This window comes from Antennarius striatus, chromosome 2 (assembly GCF_040054535.1).
Source record: "Antennarius striatus isolate MH-2024 chromosome 2, ASM4005453v1, whole genome shotgun sequence".
Classification (NCBI taxonomy): Eukaryota; Metazoa; Chordata; class Actinopteri; order Lophiiformes; family Antennariidae; genus Antennarius; species Antennarius striatus.
The window spans coordinates 24667884-24685514 of NC_090777.1; the positions used below are offsets into that span (position 1 = coordinate 24667884).

General features: G+C 40.2%; 2 protein-coding genes across 2 annotated transcripts; both read right to left on the bottom strand.

Moving 5' to 3' along the window:
- Positions 1–223: 223 nt before the first annotated feature.
- On the bottom strand, positions 224–10691 carry nfascb (neurofascin homolog (chicken) b). The gene is made up of 27 exons (XM_068328014.1): positions 10537–10691; positions 9994–10143; positions 9815–9920; positions 9542–9732; positions 9006–9128; positions 8681–8899; positions 8188–8299; positions 7912–8099; positions 7695–7826; positions 7451–7594; positions 6458–6569; positions 6208–6371; positions 5989–6136; positions 5780–5904; positions 5600–5701; positions 5325–5522; positions 4892–4962; positions 4556–4778; positions 4251–4366; positions 3702–3912; positions 3466–3588; positions 2913–3086; positions 2687–2818; positions 2540–2609; positions 1588–1599; positions 1391–1426; positions 224–1283 (listed from the first exon to the last, which is right to left on the bottom strand). Exons 2-27 carry the CDS (start codon positions 10067–10069, stop codon positions 1052–1054), a joined length of 3540 nt encoding a protein of 1179 aa, XP_068184115.1. The 5' UTR covers positions 10070–10143; positions 10537–10691; the 3' UTR covers positions 224–1051.
- Positions 10692–13325: 2634 nt separating this feature from the next.
- On the bottom strand, positions 13326–16749 carry LOC137588380 (uncharacterized). The gene is made up of 5 exons (XM_068305439.1): positions 16655–16749; positions 15877–16203; positions 15468–15785; positions 14233–14386; positions 13326–14140 (listed from the first exon to the last, which is right to left on the bottom strand). Exons 1-5 carry the CDS (start codon positions 16686–16688, stop codon positions 14029–14031), a joined length of 945 nt encoding a protein of 314 aa, XP_068161540.1. The 5' UTR covers positions 16689–16749; the 3' UTR covers positions 13326–14028.
- Positions 16750–17631: the final 882 nt, after the last annotated feature.

The window sequence follows — 17631 nt, forward strand, 5'->3', positions numbered from 1 at the left end:
GGTTATAAGATAAGATGTCCTTTTTCTACTGAGCTTCACCTCAGTGATGCAACTACCAGTTATCGTATGTGACAGTAAATACAGTAGAACAGAGTTCAATAAGACTCTAGTGATTTCTTCGTGTTTCGTTTCATGCTGTTTGATTACACAATAGTTGAAGAATAATAGATTAAAGTGGTACAGAGATGACGATGACGATGACGATTACAACATGTGACGCTTTAATGGTACTAATCCGTAGGTTTCGTTGAAAGTGCTCTGAAAGCTAAACCCAGACACCTTTATATTTAAAGTCACTTCAAACATGCTAGAAATACAATTTCTACTTTATTCACGTTTACAACATCACCATGAAAATTCAGAAACAGCAGGAGGGGTTAAATACATGAAGACTGTTACATCAAGTTCAGCGTCCATCGCCATAGTGACAGGAATAGAAAACATGGCATTTCTGATTTTAGAGCTTGTTTAATGGCTTCTGGCTGATACCCTCAGATAGTTTTGCCCTCTAGGCTCCATTGAAAGTACATCACACAAATCGACCACGCAGATGTAACACTAGTCCCTGGAGACACTTTATTATCCTTCACTTATCACCAACACTTCATAATCTCACACTGTACCTCCAACGTGACTGCATAAAACAAAGGCGATAAACACAATCAATTACATTGCGGCTACCCTAAACATTGAAATTATGGTATGCGTTTAATTTTATTACTGGAATTAGCTGAAAGTAAAGGGTGTAAAAAGAAGTTAACTTGGTTCTTGACACTACTTTTATCAACATGATAAACTGATCCACCTCACTGATGTTCAGCCTCTTGACCCATATGGGATAGCTGAAAATGCACTGATAATACACAACATTTACATGTGCAGGAAATTAAATAAGAAATGCAAAAACTTTTCATCCAATCAATAAAGATGTAATCTTTAGTATTGTCCCGACGGTTTCAACATTTTCTTGCTTAAGGAAAGGGAACAATAACTCAAATTCCGGCTGTTCCATCACCTAATGGAGTCAGGTGGGCAGTTTGAATTCTGGGTATTATGCCAGAGAGTATATGGTATTCATTGGAGAATGGAGCTCTAGGCCTCCACCAAAGTCCAACTCCCTGATGTCTTTCCTGGTTCCTGTGTACTGACCAATAAATGAACCGTCCTCGCTGAATTGTATCTCGCCTCCTTCGCCGTAGTCCACCAAGCTGTCGTCGCTATCTGACCGCCTCATCATGGCCTCCAGAGACGGCTGGCCTCTCTGAAGCCCCCGTTCCTCCTCCCTGCAAATTAATGTTATAGATAAAAACACAATATTATAAATATAAATCACACCAGCCCAAGAAGACAGACAGGATCTGATAAATCAATACGCTGAAAATGTACATACCGCCGGGGGTAAGGCAGAGTGGAGATGCGTGCTATCCTAAAATGTGATAATAATTTGTTTGAGATCAACATTTTATATAGCGAGACAATTTTATTAGATTTCATTGATCACATTTGATCAATTTAAACAAATATATAAATAAGAACTCATGCGAGATTGCACAGTTTGTCAATAGTGTCAATATTTAGTTTTCATACCTTTCAAGAGACCTTGAGTGGTTCAGTTGGAAAGGAACAGGGTCGAGATTCAGAGGGAATAAAGGTTTAATATGGAGAAATAAACAGAGTAAAGAACACAAAATAATGTAAGTGTGATGAGAGTTACAGTAACTAAGGTGATAAACACTATAACCAGTTTGAAACTAACTGTGCAGCATTATGCAGAAGGGAATCTAAATTAAAGGCACCCTGTGGAGTTTTGACCAGTGGCAGTACTAAAGAGCAATGGTTTTACAGTTTTCTTGTATTGTGAATGTGTGACCTGCTAAACAGACGTGCATTAGGTGTTTAAAGTGAAATCAAATTTGCAGATATTTAAAGATTGGCTCAGGTAACATCATTAATCAGTTATATACTGCATTATACCTGGAGGCCATCACCGGCATGTACATCTAGACGTAGCAATCAGCTATTAGCAATTATGCCATTTATCCGAAAAAGGAAAGATCCGTCATCACATATTATAACATGGTATCTGACAGCTATAACATGGTAAATTATCACAGTATAGAAACTAAGCTAACTGCTAATACATAGAATAATATGAATGAATTAAATAATGTGCAAATGCTAAGCAAGCAGCACTAAAAATTTTCCAAAGAGAATCTGGAATGTGTGACTTCACATTTTACTGAGGACCGCTACGCACATGACACTGTTTTATTTTCATCGACTCCACAGGTTAGCTTTAATTCACCAATCCTAATGCTATACACAGCTAATGGGTATAAATAAACGGCCGCTGTTAGTTTTCAAAATAGTGCTATAAAGGGTTGCGACAAATGTAAAGAGCAGTGTGAATATTATTACACATACTTTGTAGAAATACTAGCACATGCTAAACTAAACCTTTGTAATTTAGTGGATAAAACAGGATCACAGCATTGTGGTTTTAATATGTGTTTTTTGTTATTACTGGGGTAATACTTACCTGTAGTCAAATGATCCCTCCTGATCTTTGTCATCTACTGGCTCCAAAGAAATGTCTTTTTTTTCTCGTACTGAAAAACAAGATAGGATTTTATAATAAAAGCCGGCATTAATAGGCATTGCTAAATACAAGGTATCATCAGCGTACCTGGGTATTTCCCCCCTCGGCTCCTCTTGACGAAGCAGACTATAAGTAGGATGAGAACGATGAGAGCCACAGCACACATGATCCCGATGAACCAGCCCTGGGTAGTGATGTCCACCTGGTCCTGAGCATAAACTGAGAAAGAAACACAAATATGAATAAGTAGACACAAATAAAAGCCTAAAATTTTACAAAATTTACAATAATGCTGATGCGTCTTGTAAATTACTTTCAGTGGTATAATGCTGGGACTCCTCCGTATGCCATTCCCCAATCCCGATTGCAGTATGTGCTGCTACTGAGAATCTGTATCGCGTGTACCGGTCAAATCTCCGGATAGAGAAACTTGTTACATTTGGAGGAAACTCCTCAACTCGTAGCTCTTCTCCTCTCGTGGCATTCACTGTGGAGAGTGGACATTTCTTTGCATTAATGGGGCTCTTAATGTCGGTGGAGTGCAGGCGGCTGGGCGATTAAGTTCCTTACTTGCTCATAGAGTGCCTTCACAAGTGGTTATTACCCTCTTGAGAAAATGCTTCTGTGGTATTTAGGTTTTTGAGTATGTATTTGAAGTGCACTGTTATGTGCTTCTGGGATGTGAACTCAGGTGTCACATAGAAGCCTTTACCACCTTCAGTGAAACAGACCATTTCCTTTTCTGTTATTAAAGCTCAGTTTGATTCTTCTCAGAGGACTGCATAACACTACATTATGCTTTCAAAGCCTAACCGGTAATGATGGAAAAATCTCCAGCAGTAGGTGAGAGTGCAATGTCGATGTACCTGTTTGGTACTTGAGGGAATATCCCGTAATGATACCATTGGGTTCTGCTGGCAGGTCCCAGTCGACATAAATACTGTCCAGATGTCGCTGCTGGATCCTGAAGGATGTGGGAGCAGATGGCACTGCAAACAGCAGGAGATGACAAGTGAGTCTTAAAAATATACTCAAACTTCTGCTTGGTCAGAGGACACAGATGTTGTTGTTTCTAGGGTGGTAAAACAGTGATTATTCTTACCTCCTTCAGGTGTGGAGAAGGGTATAGTGTTACTGGGTGGCCCCTCAAATCGATTGTTTGCCACCACTATGTACATCTTGTAGTTGCTATAAGGAATGAGCCCCGTGAGGAGTCCAGAGGGCTCAGGATCATTGTTTGGAAAAGCTTGAGACTTCAGCCCTCGGTTTATCCAGAGCCACCTCAACTGGCTGCTGTCTCTCCAGAAGTAGACCTGAGAACCAACACATTTATCAAGAGTTGTGATGTGTCAGTTAGAGACTTTTATCTGGTATCAAAATTCACAGTGTTCAATTTTTAAGTATCTCTGGTTGGATTCCGTATCACCCTTTCACTGTCTTCAGCATTCAAAAGTTTCAATTGATCGGTGACAGCGGCATCAGATGAAACATGGGCTCTCTAAGAGCTTTCTATTGCTCCGTCTTGTTCATCTGTCTAGCTTGAACCTTTAATACGCTGTAGTTCAGTCTCTGTACACCATTACCCTGACAAAAATGACACGTGAGGATATTGTCCCATCATTATCTGATATGCAATTGCAAATAGACAAACCTTGTATTCCTTCAACTCTCCCATAATAGTGTTGCGAGTCACCGAGTCCCAGTGAAGAGTCACCTGAGTGCTCTCAATGTCGGACACTCTCAGATTCAGGGGTGCAGTCAAGGGACCTAAGAAAAAAAGGAATGTCCTTTCTATCAGTCGACAGAATGAGATGGTGAACAGGTGGGACATTATGGGAGGGTCAGTCCACATATGCCCAGTTAGCCACTTGTGATTACAATTATCTTGAAATGTTTAAATCGGAATCACATCTATAATGCATATATTTGCATCTTCCAAATGATTTTTGTGCTTACGATCTTCTCCTGAGTATCCAATGACAACAGGAGACTCTGGACCTAGCCCAAAGTCGTTGACAGCTTGCACTTTGAGCTCATATGGGGTGAAGGTATCTGCGTCGTAGATGTAGTATTTCAACCATTTAGTGGTTGCATTCTTCCACTCCTCTCGGGAATCTCTCCTTCTCCACCACACCAGGTATTTCAAGTGGGGGCCATTCCACTCCCTGTAGGTTAAAGGCTGAAAACACATTTTAAAAAACACCAGCATGGTTTGATTTCATCATGATAGAAAGAAAATATTCAGTAATCAAGAAAAAAAGTGAGCAGTTTCTGTGGGTATAACCCTTTTACCTCCCAGCTGATTTCCATGTTATTCCTCCATGTACCCACACCCTTTAAGTTCTTTGGGATGGCGTCTGGTGCTGTACAGGAAAACCAGTGGAGTGGTAAGTTTTAAACTGGCTCCAAAAAAACAGTTTGCTTACACAATTTTTTGCCACAGTTTACGGAAAGAGAGAAAATTAGTTTACTTTTACAACAGCCATGTGCTGCTAGCATAAAAACTATGGCTACGTTAACGGTGTCCCCATGCTTTAAGTCTGTATGCTGTGCTGATATAATATTTCGTGGCAGATATCTTCAAATAAGCTAAAGGCATGAAAAAAGTATTTATTTTAATGGCTAACTTTTTACAGGAAGTCCCACCAAGTAACTAGGTAGCTAGTTTACTAGCTTGCGATCTGTCTCTGATAACAATTGTGCATTTCAGGAGCATCAAACACACGTGCGCCACTGCTCTGGAAGCGCATAGATGGACGACTAGGGCGACTCATTCCAATTTCGTTGATAGCGATGACACGGAACTCATAGTAAGTGAAAGGTGAAAGATGGAGGATGACAGAGTTGAGGTTTCCCGGGTACATCGACAGGTTTTTCCACTTCCCAGGCAACCAGTCGTCGTCATCATACTGTACCAAGTAATCTGTAATGGAGTATTCAGTGTGAGGAAAAGATTCAGTAATGACACAGCAATGCAAAATCTAGTAATTTAAAACCTGCCTGTAATAGGACTGTGGTTGCTATCTCCAGGGACCCAACTTAGTCTGACGCTACGTTCGTATGGATCTGACAACTCCAGGTCAGTGGGAGGGTTGGGGCGGTCTGTGTGCAAAACACACTAACAATGAAAAGACAATCTTTAAGGTTTATGATCTGTGAATTTTCATGAATGCACCATACCCATCACCATTAGGCGAGCCGAGGCAGACTTCTGTTCCAGTTCGTTCTTGATGACGCAGGTGTAATTGCCTTCGTCGCCTCTATTTACATTAGTGATGAGGAGATTGGATTCATCCAGAGAGATTCTGCGGTAAAGTCATAAGATAAAAGACGTTCACTAGCAATTCGTTAAAGTTACATTCATAAAGTTAATAAAATAAAAAATGCACCTCCAGCCCAGAGGAACCTGCTGTTTGCCTTTCATCCAGGCTGTCGTGACAGCAGACGTGGGATCTGCTTTCACGCCACACTCGAGGAGGACGTCTTCGCCACGCATGACTTTCAGATTCTTAGGTCTTGTGACAATTAAAATAGGCTCTGGGAAAAATAGTGATAACTGCTCACACACAACTAAAAGGTGTATGACCCCCAAAATTTGTGACTCTCACCTTTGACCTCTACTCGAACTTGGCTCTCATCTCTTCCTGCGACATTGCTGACCACACACATGTACGTCCCCTGGTCCTCTAACTGTATGCTTCTAATCTCCAGAGTTCCGTTATGGTGTGTCTTAAATCTGTTTGTTTCCAGATTCCCCTGTCCATATTTAGTCCTGTGGGACAATACCCACAAACACATACACCCACGTTACATCTGAACTTTCTCACCTCATTAGGAAGTCCAACAGCTTGTTCTCACCATCGTAATTCAGGCACTGGGGAACCAAAGTAGCGGCAATCTAAGAAAGTATGACTGCCCTCTGTAACCTTCATCAGTTCATTCCTGGGCCAGAGAATACGAGGAGTTGCATCTAGAGGGGAAAAAAAAGATAATTAATAATGAATTCTTTCATGAAATGCTTCATTTATATGCTTGATGTACCCCATTACCCCAGTTCCCAAATGCCCCTCTGTGTCCTCTGTGAGAGGCTAGTAGGTTGTGATGCTGGCGCAACATAGAGAGTAGCTATTAAATGAAAATATAAATTATCGTAAGTCATTATGGTTGCATTATAGTGTACTCTACTGCCAATGTGGAAGCTGTTATGTTTTCCAATATATAACAGATTTATCCATGCATGATCCTCCAAAGTACCAACATAATGGTCAAAATATCTGTTCTAGTGTCTTTTTATAAACCAATGAAAAAAACCCAACACATTCACATCCATCTAACATTGTCCAACCAACCAATAACACTGTGCACACTCAATATATATTTATATATCAAATAATATCTTGTGTAGTAGTTGTTTCTGGTTGTTATTTGTCTACAATATTACATAAAAAGTGGTGGGGCTTAACATTAATGCAATTGATGGGCTGAATGATCACTGACACTCAATTCTGATCAATCACACATTTCTAATTAATTATTAAAACTATAAAAAAAGAGACATGGATTAGAGACTGCTCTTGTATGCATGTACAGTAGTTTCAAACACGTATTTTGAAATCCTGATTCAAAACATTGTCATAATGTCCAGCATTATATGACAGTATTTGTGCAGAATTGCTTTACAGGTGTCACAACACTGAGAATACCTTGAGAATAGAGCCTAAAAAAAGACAAATGTTTCAAATATAAACCTGACATTTTTTTGTGTGTGTAAATGATTGAAAAAACATTCACAATCCTCCACAGCTCATGAGTGGGTCATAAACAATATTTTACACTTCAGATCTTACTTACGTAGCACGTTGACAAAAGCATTGGCCAATAAGTACCCATACTGATTGGAAGCATTGCATTGATAGACGCCATTGTTCAGAGTGGTCACGCTGTGTAAAGTCAGAGTGTCTCCTGATACTTCTCTGTTCGGCTGTGGTGTAGCAGCTGTGTGCAAAAAAATAATAAAAAAAATGGATGAAGACAGCAGCGGTTGATATTATGTAGATTTAGCTTGATATTCATAGGTAATTTTCAAAAAACAAACTTTCAATTGGTTCCCCGTTGATGAACCAGCTGACTGTGGGACGAGGAACACCATCGGAACGGCATACCAAGCGTCCACTTTCCTCAGGGGCCAATACTAAATTGGTGGGCTTCTCCAACCAGAAAGGAGCCGCTGTGAAATATAAATATGCTTATTAGTTTATTCTGCCTTACTGTGCAGTAAGAAAAGGCAGTATATTCCCCAAGGAATGTCTCACCTTTGACCCTGACGGCTATCGTGTGTTCAATGTATCCTATCTTGTTAGTTGCAGCGCAGGTGTATTCACCCGCATCGTCGAATGAGGCTTTGGGGATTTGAATCATCTTATTGAAGTGCTTGACCTTCATCTGTGACCTCAGCACCAAGTCCGCACCATCCTTGGTCCATGTGATATCAGGAGTCGGTCTTGATGATGGTAAACAAGTCCAAATCCACATTTTTTTTAGGGTAAAAAGAAAAGCATACAGTTTTAAACAGAAGGATTTCAACTCACACTCCTGCTGCGATACACTCCAGGAGCAGCTCCTCGCCCACCAGGACCACCACGGAACTGGATGAGCCAGCGGGAGACAGCCAGGTGGGGGCAGCCTCGGCCATAGTACGAACTGCAGAGGAAACAAAAGGCAGTCAGTCAGTCACACTGGGCTTCAGGCGATGGCAAATCCTGTAGGACCGTTAGATGAGTTCTTTCAGAAGGGAGACGCGTCGTGATGAAGCACTAACTCACTGATATTAGGAGGGTTAGATGGGGGAAACTGAGTCTTTTGAGGATCTGTAATTTTTTTTTAAAAAATCACCAGATTTTTAACTCAGCAACAGCAAAATCACAGGGGGGGGGGGCAAAAAGAGATATTTGTTATATATTATTACTCACATATCTCTTAACATGTAGTTAATATAGGTCCAAACAGCACTTCTATTCTGAGACAACACATAGCACCAGAGGTCGGATCATTTCTACGTACTGTCAACACACAATCACTCACTTGTGAGAACTTTAACCACCACGGGCATCTTCTGTTGGATGATGTTCTTGTAGGGGAAGCGGGCGTTACAGCAGTAATCAGTGAAGGAGTCGTTGAACAGGACATTAGAGAAGTACAGGTCTCCGTTCACCCCCATGGAGACCCTGCGGTCCTGCCGCACAGGCTGCATGGTGGGAAAAGCCGTCTGGATGGGCCAGTTAAAGGGCCTCGCGTAGGAGCCTGGAAAGGAGACGCAACATGAGCTCACAGGAGATGCATTTTAACAGCTAATTGCCTCCTTGTTCCTGATTATTGATCCAAATCTATATAATAAGTGACTACTTACAGCTGGACATCCAGTAAGTCTCTGGTTTAGGCGGGCCAGGTGGGGGGGCACATGACAGGACCAAAGGCAAGCCAACGCTGATCACCACCGGCTCCAGGATGTCCCTCGGCCACACAGGAGCTCCTGCATTGTTTGATGATCATACTGGTTCCAAAAAGGGCTACTGGATGTATAATCAATCAACTCAATCAACTTTTATTTGTAAAGCACTTAATCACGCCAGATAGAGTCATCCAAAAAGTGTTCCATTTTCAACCACTACTCAAAAATAACCTGCATATTTCTATTTACCATCAAAGTGGTTTTTCTTTCAATCTGCAGTGAAACAGGTAAAATCCTCAGTTTGGGATTTATAAATTCTTTGTGATTCTACATTTTCCTGTGGTCAGTAAATCAATAATAAATTCATTCTACTAACGTTCACAGATTCGGTCAAAAGTGTGATTGTTTTTTTTAGGAACACATTGGTTGTGGGCATCAGCATTAACTCAGTGGAGAGTTGGAACACACACTGAAGACACTAGGGGCCTTCTTACTGTATAGCCGCAGTCTGATCTTGTTGGAATAGGCAGATCCATACTCATTGGAGGCGATGCACTGGTACTCCGCCTCGTACTGTTCTGGATTGTTCCAGGCGTATATATCCAGTGTCCCCGAGCGCCGGCGCATCGAGGCTTGAGGATCACGTGCTATGTTGTAATACTTCCCATTACGCCTCCAGGAAAAACTATGAATGAGCAAAAAGTGAGGAAACAATAGTTTTGCAGAAGTCAGGGTCGGTTTTAACCAAACCGTTCCGCAGCTCTTACATGGGGTGGGGGTTTCCTTTGGCTTCACATTCTATGATCATCGTGTCTTTGGGGTCAACAATGTGCTCCTTCATTGACTGCTTTATGATGGTTGGGGGCTGTCTGACTGCAAGCGGAGAAAAAAAATCTTTAGAATTGACGCTTAGGATGATAAAAACTTTAGAAAATGACAAACTCACCCTCCAGAGGGACGTCCAGAGTCCAAACACTGTGCCATAAAAGCAGCAGCAGCACTGGTTTGACCAGTGTGGCCATCTTCACCGTGCATGGACTCCAATCTTCACCTCATTAATTCATTAAATCAAGGATCACAAAAAAATCTGAGGGGTCTTGAGATGATAAATTAGAGAAACAAATTAAGTGTTACAGAATTTGATATGATTTTCTAAAAATGTCTCTAATAATGTTCTCTCTTTGAGAGTCAAATAATGAAATTACACAGTCTCAGATGTTAAAAGTCACTCAAAAAATATTTTAATGGCCCCAAGGGAAAAATCATGCACTAAAAAAGTTAGCAAAACCTCATTTAATACATTATCCTTTTTAAAAATGTATAACTGCACTGAAATGTAGTGGCAACAGATTAAATAATGAAGTAAAAGTACATGAAACCAAGATGACACTGCTGTCTCAGTGACGGTGAAGTACAGCTCAGATATCACGACACACAGTCTCTATAAAAAAAAGGGATGAATGCACAAAGTTAATGTGATCACACCTACCTCTCTCAAATCAGGGCTCTCTCCTCCCCATCTCTGCCTCCCCAATGTCCTAATTATCCGAAGGACTTATTCCCAACAAAATTATTCTTGTTTATGCGGTTTATCCACTTAATGTCTTAGTTCATCAAATATCAGGTCAAGGACCTTCGAGGAGTCGCTTCACGTCGGTAATAGAGTTTCTGTCAGTCACTGCCACTTAGACTCTGCCCACCCGTCTCATGAATAATGAATGAGTGGCATACACCACCCACTCTTCACCCACTTCACCGCTCCGACTGGCCTCTCTTAATGCCATCCATACACAGATATAGTCACAGAAATAAACAAATAAACAAATAAAATGAAAGAAATGCTTGTTTGTTTGTTGTTTTTTTTACACCAACATAAGCAGAAGTGTTTCGAGCCTGATTTTCTGATTTTCCTCTCCCGTAGGTAAATAACGCTTTATGTTTTGTAAAATCTATTTGATTGGACCAGCTCAGACAAAGTAGCCCACACAATTTGCATCGTTGTTGATGCTGATGACATCAAAATGTGGGCTTCATTGTTGACTGGAGCGAGCCAGGGAACCCAGGATGAAAGCCATGTTTGTTTCTCTCCCATGAACTTTTTACAAATCTGGCAAATCTGTGGTCACATGATTCCGGCCAATAGCGCTGACAAGGGATGGAGAAATTCAAAAATCTTAATAATTTAACTGAAAACCTTCTATCCAATAACACATCATGCCCTCCAAATCCCTCTCCTCTTTGTTCCATATTTATTCATCTCAACAATTAGAAAATATCCAGTTTTTCAGGAAACACATTTTTACACTTCATGAGAATATCCTTAGAGGATGAATAAAGGTCAACACAATTCATAGTTTTCTGTGAGCTGTGCCAAACGCACAGGGGAGGCTGCATTTGCGAACACAGAGGCCAACACACAGTCATCAAATCCTGACCTGCGTAGGCTGTCAGATATCCACATGGGCCTGCATGCAAACAAACACACCAACACAGAATCAGGTCATAAGTTTGATAGAAAATATTACTTTTCTGCTCAAGCCTGTTTCTAATTATTCAGGATTTTAAGTCTTTTTCATTTTTACAAGCATGATCTGATGATGATATTGGACTCTCACATCTCTGTATCTGATGCTTTTGCATCCTCCGGTCTACCGACCCACAACAGAAACTCAACTCTGGCCTGACACACATGACAAAAGCAGACTGTCAGTGGTGGCCTCCTCCCCACACGCTGGACCGAAGCGGGCCTAACAGTGAGCGGTGATCAGTGCCATTCACCAGATTGCACAGTGAAGAGGCGGACAGAGGCAGCTCAGTGACGACAAAAACGTCTCTATGCCCTCGGGTTTCCTTTGGCACGTGTGTCCAGGGCTCTGATAAGAGCAGATGGCGCGTGGGAGGGGGCGCTGCCTGTTCTGACCCGGACCACCTATACTGTGCACTTAGACGTCACCATATCAGGGATCGGGGATGGAGGGGTGGAGCAGCAGTATTGCTGTGCAGCATTAAGTCATCGATGCTGCGTGACAGACTATTGTACAAGTTGAGGTTTTCACTTCAAGGTGACACAAGGGAGATTTGAAATGGAAATGAAACTGCTCTACTTGGAGCATGACATCATTGAAACCCTGATTTCCATTGCTATTGTGTGAGAAGGAGGAGGAAGAGAAGAAGAAGAAGAACTACCTTCATTTGCTGGAACAAACATAGTTATGCTCTAGGGTAAAAGGCTAATATCTGGAAGTGGGATAAGGCTATGAACGTCTCAAAATTCAATGTGTGAACTGGTTGAAAACTTTTAATGCCTGAGTTTGTTGATTACATATTGTAAGGAGAGCTGTTTGTTGATTCTGGGGGATGGGATAAATGACCAGAAAGATAATATCAGGCCTGACGGGATGGTTGGGTCGCACTAAAAGGCAAACCGGGCCTGACAGCCTATTATTATAAATCCATCGTGAAATCCACAAATAAATATGACATCACCTCCACCGCGATGGGAGAGAGGAGTTAAACAGAGATGACACGTCATTAACTCGTCGGTAGATTGGGTTCAGCTTCTATTCAGCTCTTATTAAGGAACCGTTAATAAAGGGATCACATTTTTTCAGTTTTCTTTTTCTTTTTTCTGCGTGCTGTTGATTTTCACAAGGTGGGGGTTACTGATGTTTTATCCTCACTCCGGCTGGCACGAATATACACTGTCTCACACAATGAGATTCTGTCTCAAACAAAGGCAGACTATTGTGGACAGGGAGGACGCAAATTCCACAGGAGGGGTTAACCCGTCACATTCACTCATTGATGAAGTCTAACGATTTAGCAGGATATTAATCAGGTGATGAACACCTACACACACACAAAAGAACGTGTTGTTATTCTGCTCCCCCTACATCGTAGATCCTGAGATTCACCCAAACACTAATGCTAATTCCTGAAACCTAACCTTAACCTCTAAATCTAACCTAACCTATGGTTAAAGTTAGGTTAGGCTACAGTTAGTCAGGGGTAAGTATTAGGGTTCAGGTTGAGTTTAGGGGTCAAGAGTTAGGTTAGATTAGTGTTAGGTTTAGGGAAGGGTTAGGGTTATGGTTAAAGTTAGGTTAACTTAACCCCAACCCCTATCCCTAATCTACTAAATTACTTAAACCCCAGATAAAGCCAAATATGCACACCTTGATCTTTAAATATGGCACTTAAAATCACCTGTAATCAGAGCAAAATGTTAATATAACTCATTCCAACATTTAATTAACAATTACCACACAATCCCACAAAAGAACAATTAAAAACAAGACATATCACATCCAGAAACTTTTACCTAATAAAAATGTTTTAAGTAAAGTTTTAACTAAGGGTTGTTTTCAATGTTGAAAAATTCAAACAGTATCTAAAATCACCTTTTAACCGTGTGTAGTAACTGTAATACCTAAATTCACCCACACGGCGGCGACAAAGGACCGTTTACCATCAATGTAACTGAGAAAACAGGCAATGATTCTCATTCCCATCTGTAATGTAAATACATTTTACAACCATGACATAATTCAAATGACACACGTTATACACGTTATAAACTTAAAACAGACATAACTATTTTGGGACTTTTCAAAGTAAATTGTATTGAGTATTAGTTTGATTTTCATTTCAGGAACGGGTTCCAGGACAAGATCAGGCTCCGGAACAGATTTGGGTTCCAGGATAAGATCAGGCTAGGACACACATGCAGAACACCAGGGGGGAAAGTCCACATTCATAGTTTAATTCAACAAAATCCTGCAACATGTTGTTGTAAGACAGGCACGGAAATGCAAGATCTGATCTAGACCTGGAAGTAATACCATTATTCTTGAACAACTGTGAAACTAATAATGATACAAATATACCCATAATTTTTTATAATCATCTGTTATCTGCCACTGTAAAACACAGCTTGCTGACTTGAATGGGGCATCTGCTTGGAAAAATATTCTTATTTCCTCTAGACATGTCTTGCCTTTGTACAAACTGTTATTTTACAAAAAAATATCAGCAGGATCACAAAAGAACTCCAACGCAGCAATGTGTACCAAAATGGCATTCCTATCCAAGACCTAAGGAAAGAAAAATATTCATGATTGGCCTTTGTTTTAATTCTTCTAATTATATCGGTCAAAGGAGTAACAGAAGTTATAAAAAGTCAAACCTGATGAAAATCGGATTGCAATCTGTTTGATTGATCTGAAAAGACTGGTTCCTTGCATCAGAGTGGATTTTCATGGTAGTTTGGAGAGTAGCCAGAGGTGGAGTTTTAATGTTGATGGTGCTGGTTCTGTCCACACAGTCATAAATGGGTTGGCCTGATGATTAAAAGCATAAAGATTTCAACAGCATTCATTTATATGCTTGTACTTTATACAGTTTTACAGTGTGTACAAAACAACCTTTGAAGTCTTTTTGTGACGTATTACATATTTTTTCTTCACGTGGAGTGTAATTACATGTAATCTAGTACTTTAGTTATGAGAAGCAGCATTTTTCATTTGAGAAAATGCTCCTACTTCTACAGGTAAATGGAGCTTTTAGAAATCTCAAAAGGTGTTACTTTTTAATAATATTCAGTTCTCACAGTACTGCAACTCTGCAACCATATGCTGACCTTCCACAATACAGTAATGCACCGCTTTCGACCAAACAAACAAGCAGGCCAGGAAATAAACTGAGCACCTTGTGAACCAACTGCAGCAGTGTGATGAAAAATATGGATTTGCAGCAATTATATTAAATTCAAAGTGTAAATTTGTTCAACTCCGAGGGCTTTAAAGTGAGGACTTGTAGCATTCATTGTATCAATAAAGATAGCTGATTACACATTCTCTTAACTTAGGTAAGGTTTTTCATTGATGCAATTGACAGTTTGATACTAATATTTCTATTTCCAACACTGCTTAAACTCTTTCTGTATGATCATTAAACTATAAAACAAAAGTATAATTATTTTGCAACTTCTAGAAAAAAAAAAAAAGTATTGTTAAGAACTTCCAGTGCCTGGTTTGTGTGCTGGTCGGGATTTATATTCATGCATTGTTCCAACCAAAAGAGGCACTCATCCACTGCCATTTTAAAAATAAGATTGGCCAGAATTGTGATGCTATATCAGTACTTTAAGTTTTTATCTAAGTGTGAAAGGCGCCATAACCATTTAATTTCATGAAGCACATTCATATTCTCAAACTGAATAATTGCAGCAAACCAATTGTTTTCATTTGTATAATTATTCTGGACCTCCACACATTGCAAAACAATTGCGTTTTATGAAGTAGGATTTCTTATTATTGTGCAACGTTGGTCCACTTTTTCAAGTATTAATAAAACAGTACAAAGACATCACAGCCATGACATCGGAGCAGTGATGTATTTCATTATCCCATCTCTTCTTACCCTGCATGTTAATGATGTAGATACAGCTGCTGTCTGCAGGCGTCACATCCTGCACCCAGAGGTCATCACTTGTCTGGTTACTAACATTGTTACTGGCTGTGCAGTAGAAATGGCTGTGCTGGTCTACGATGTCACATTGTAGGTGTAAATCTGATGAACGGTGAAGCAGGACATCCTGGTGGTGACTTCTTTTATACCATGTATAATCAACAGCAGTTCCTTCGGAAGAAACGCAACGCACCGTCACCGGCTGCCCCCGGCACGTCGTCCTGTCCACCAGAGGGATCAGAGGCCAGATTCTGGGTTTTGAGACTGGAACTGGCACCAAAAAATAAATAAAAATGAAGATTTCAATCCATTTCATTTAGAATATGAGGGCACAAATGTCACAATTTTGTTTTAATCTCACCTTCAGTTATTAGTATTTTGACAGACGTCATGACATCATTATATATTTTCTCAATTCCAACCCAATAGTCACCGGTGTCGTCAAACTGGAGACCCGTGACTCTCACATACAGTCCTCTTCTTCTTAAATCTGCAATGTGGAATCTGTTTATATTTTCACCTCTAGTAACACCTTCTGAATCCACCAGGATCACACAGGTTATCCTGGATTCTCCCCGGCACCAGTATTTTTTATTGTACAGGAATTGGTTGTTGTACTTGCAGGCAAGCCTGAATTCACCTCCGACGGGTGCTGTGATCTGTCTGTCACACTGGAGCTGAAAACTGGCTGAAATAAAGAGTTAAAGCAGTATTAAACCTTGTTCCTCGATATATTCAATTTTCCATCGAACCTTATCTCACCTGTTTTTTTGGGGGTTTTTTTAAATAAAATGTAATAAACCCCTTAGAAATATTTCATATGGTTATGTCAGGAGTTGACAGAATAGAGTAATAGCAAATAATTCAGTCTTTTTACAGAAACAAATACCTTTTCGTATCCTTCAGTTCACCTACACACTCAACAGGGTTCACTGCATTTTCCGTTTACAAAGTGGAAATATGTAAAATTACGGTTTCTTTCAATATGGTTTCTTTAAATAAAATTTTTTTTAAAAACCCTGATAATTCTGATTGGCTAAATTAACTATTGATTTTACTTTATTTGTAATTTTCTAAAATTTTACTTGAAATTTTATTTTAAAAAAAGAATTACGAATAGAAAATGATTGCGAACTCACCGTGGAAGAACAAAACCAGACACAGCATCTTCATTTTGTTGTGAGCAGTGAGAACATGAACAGAGACGGGTTAATGCTCAGGAAGCCACTGAGTTGGACTGTGGAGGTAGCGTCTTCCTGTTTGGTGCATTGTGGTTTACAGAAAAACTTTCACACACACGCACACACACACAATGTCTTTTCATTAAATAAAAAAATTAAAAAAAATTTTTTAAAAGTATTTTAGATCATGTCAGAGAAAAAGCCGCTTTAAATATGTATAGTCTTGGTTTTGTAGTTAACAAGTTCTATTTTCTTTATGATGACACTTTATTCAGTCAAATTGTGGTTTTGACAAAGAGAAATTGCAAGTAACTGAATACTGTAAATCCACTTAGAATCACGTCAAGACTTTTTGTGTTAGTTTACCTACAAACCACTGGATGTCACCATCGTACTGGTGTAGTGGAGGAAGCTTTGATAGCTTTGCTTTGACAAAATGCTTTATTACGGGATGCACAAGAGAGGAGAAGGAAGTCTGTCACACCAGCTTCTGTTGCCATGTTCTCCTTTTAATCTTGAAATTTTTTTATTGATGCTATCATTATTATCAACATCCATCTGTCTGTGCATCATTAAGGGAAGTTTAGTCACCTGAAATCCTTGTCCACTGTTTTAAAGCAGTCATTAGAGCTAGAAGTCAAACAAAAAAGCAGCAATAACTGAACTTAGACTGTTCAAAATCAGGATTTATCTCTACGATCTCTCCACCACTTCTCCTTTCTCTGACTCCATCCTGGCCCACATCCCTCCTCCACTTCTCTTCCGTGTCCTGAATGCAGTCCAACAGGCTCGACGGCCTGTCACGCTCCAACTTCAGCAGGAACAGCTGTTCATGTGCACAAAAGCGCGGCACATTTTACTTGCATTTTCCCCTCCCCTTCCCTGTGTGACACGGCCATATAGCAGCAGCCTGTGACGTTAGGACCCAATGAGAG

What these genes read in the sequence shown, in the direction of transcription:
- LOC137588380 (XM_068305439.1), bottom strand. Translation starts at nt 16,688, where the DNA reads ATGAAGATGCTGTGTCTGGTTTTGTTCTTCCACG. An exon ending in CAAAATACTAATAACTGAAG is followed by an intron (nt 15,786 to 15,876) that starts GTGAGATTAAAA and finishes TTTTGGTGCCAG; the next exon opens with TTCCAGTCTCAAAACCCAGA. An exon ending in TGCAATCCGATTTTCATCAG is followed by an intron (nt 14,141 to 14,232) that starts GTTTGACTTTTT and finishes TTCTTTCCTTAG; the next exon opens with GTCTTGGATAGGAATGCCAT.
- nfascb (XM_068328014.1), bottom strand. Translation starts at nt 10,069, where the DNA reads ATGGCCACACTGGTCAAACCAGTGCTGCTGCTGCTTTTATGGCACAGT. An exon ending in TGCTTTTGTCAACGTGCTAC is followed by an intron (nt 6,570 to 7,450) that starts GTAAGTAAGATC and finishes TTTCCCCTCTAG; the next exon opens with ATGCAACTCCTCGTATTCTC. An exon ending in CCAGCATTATACCACTGAAA is followed by an intron (nt 2,819 to 2,912) that starts GTAATTTACAAG and finishes TTTCTTTCTCAG; the next exon opens with TTTATGCTCAGGACCAGGTG.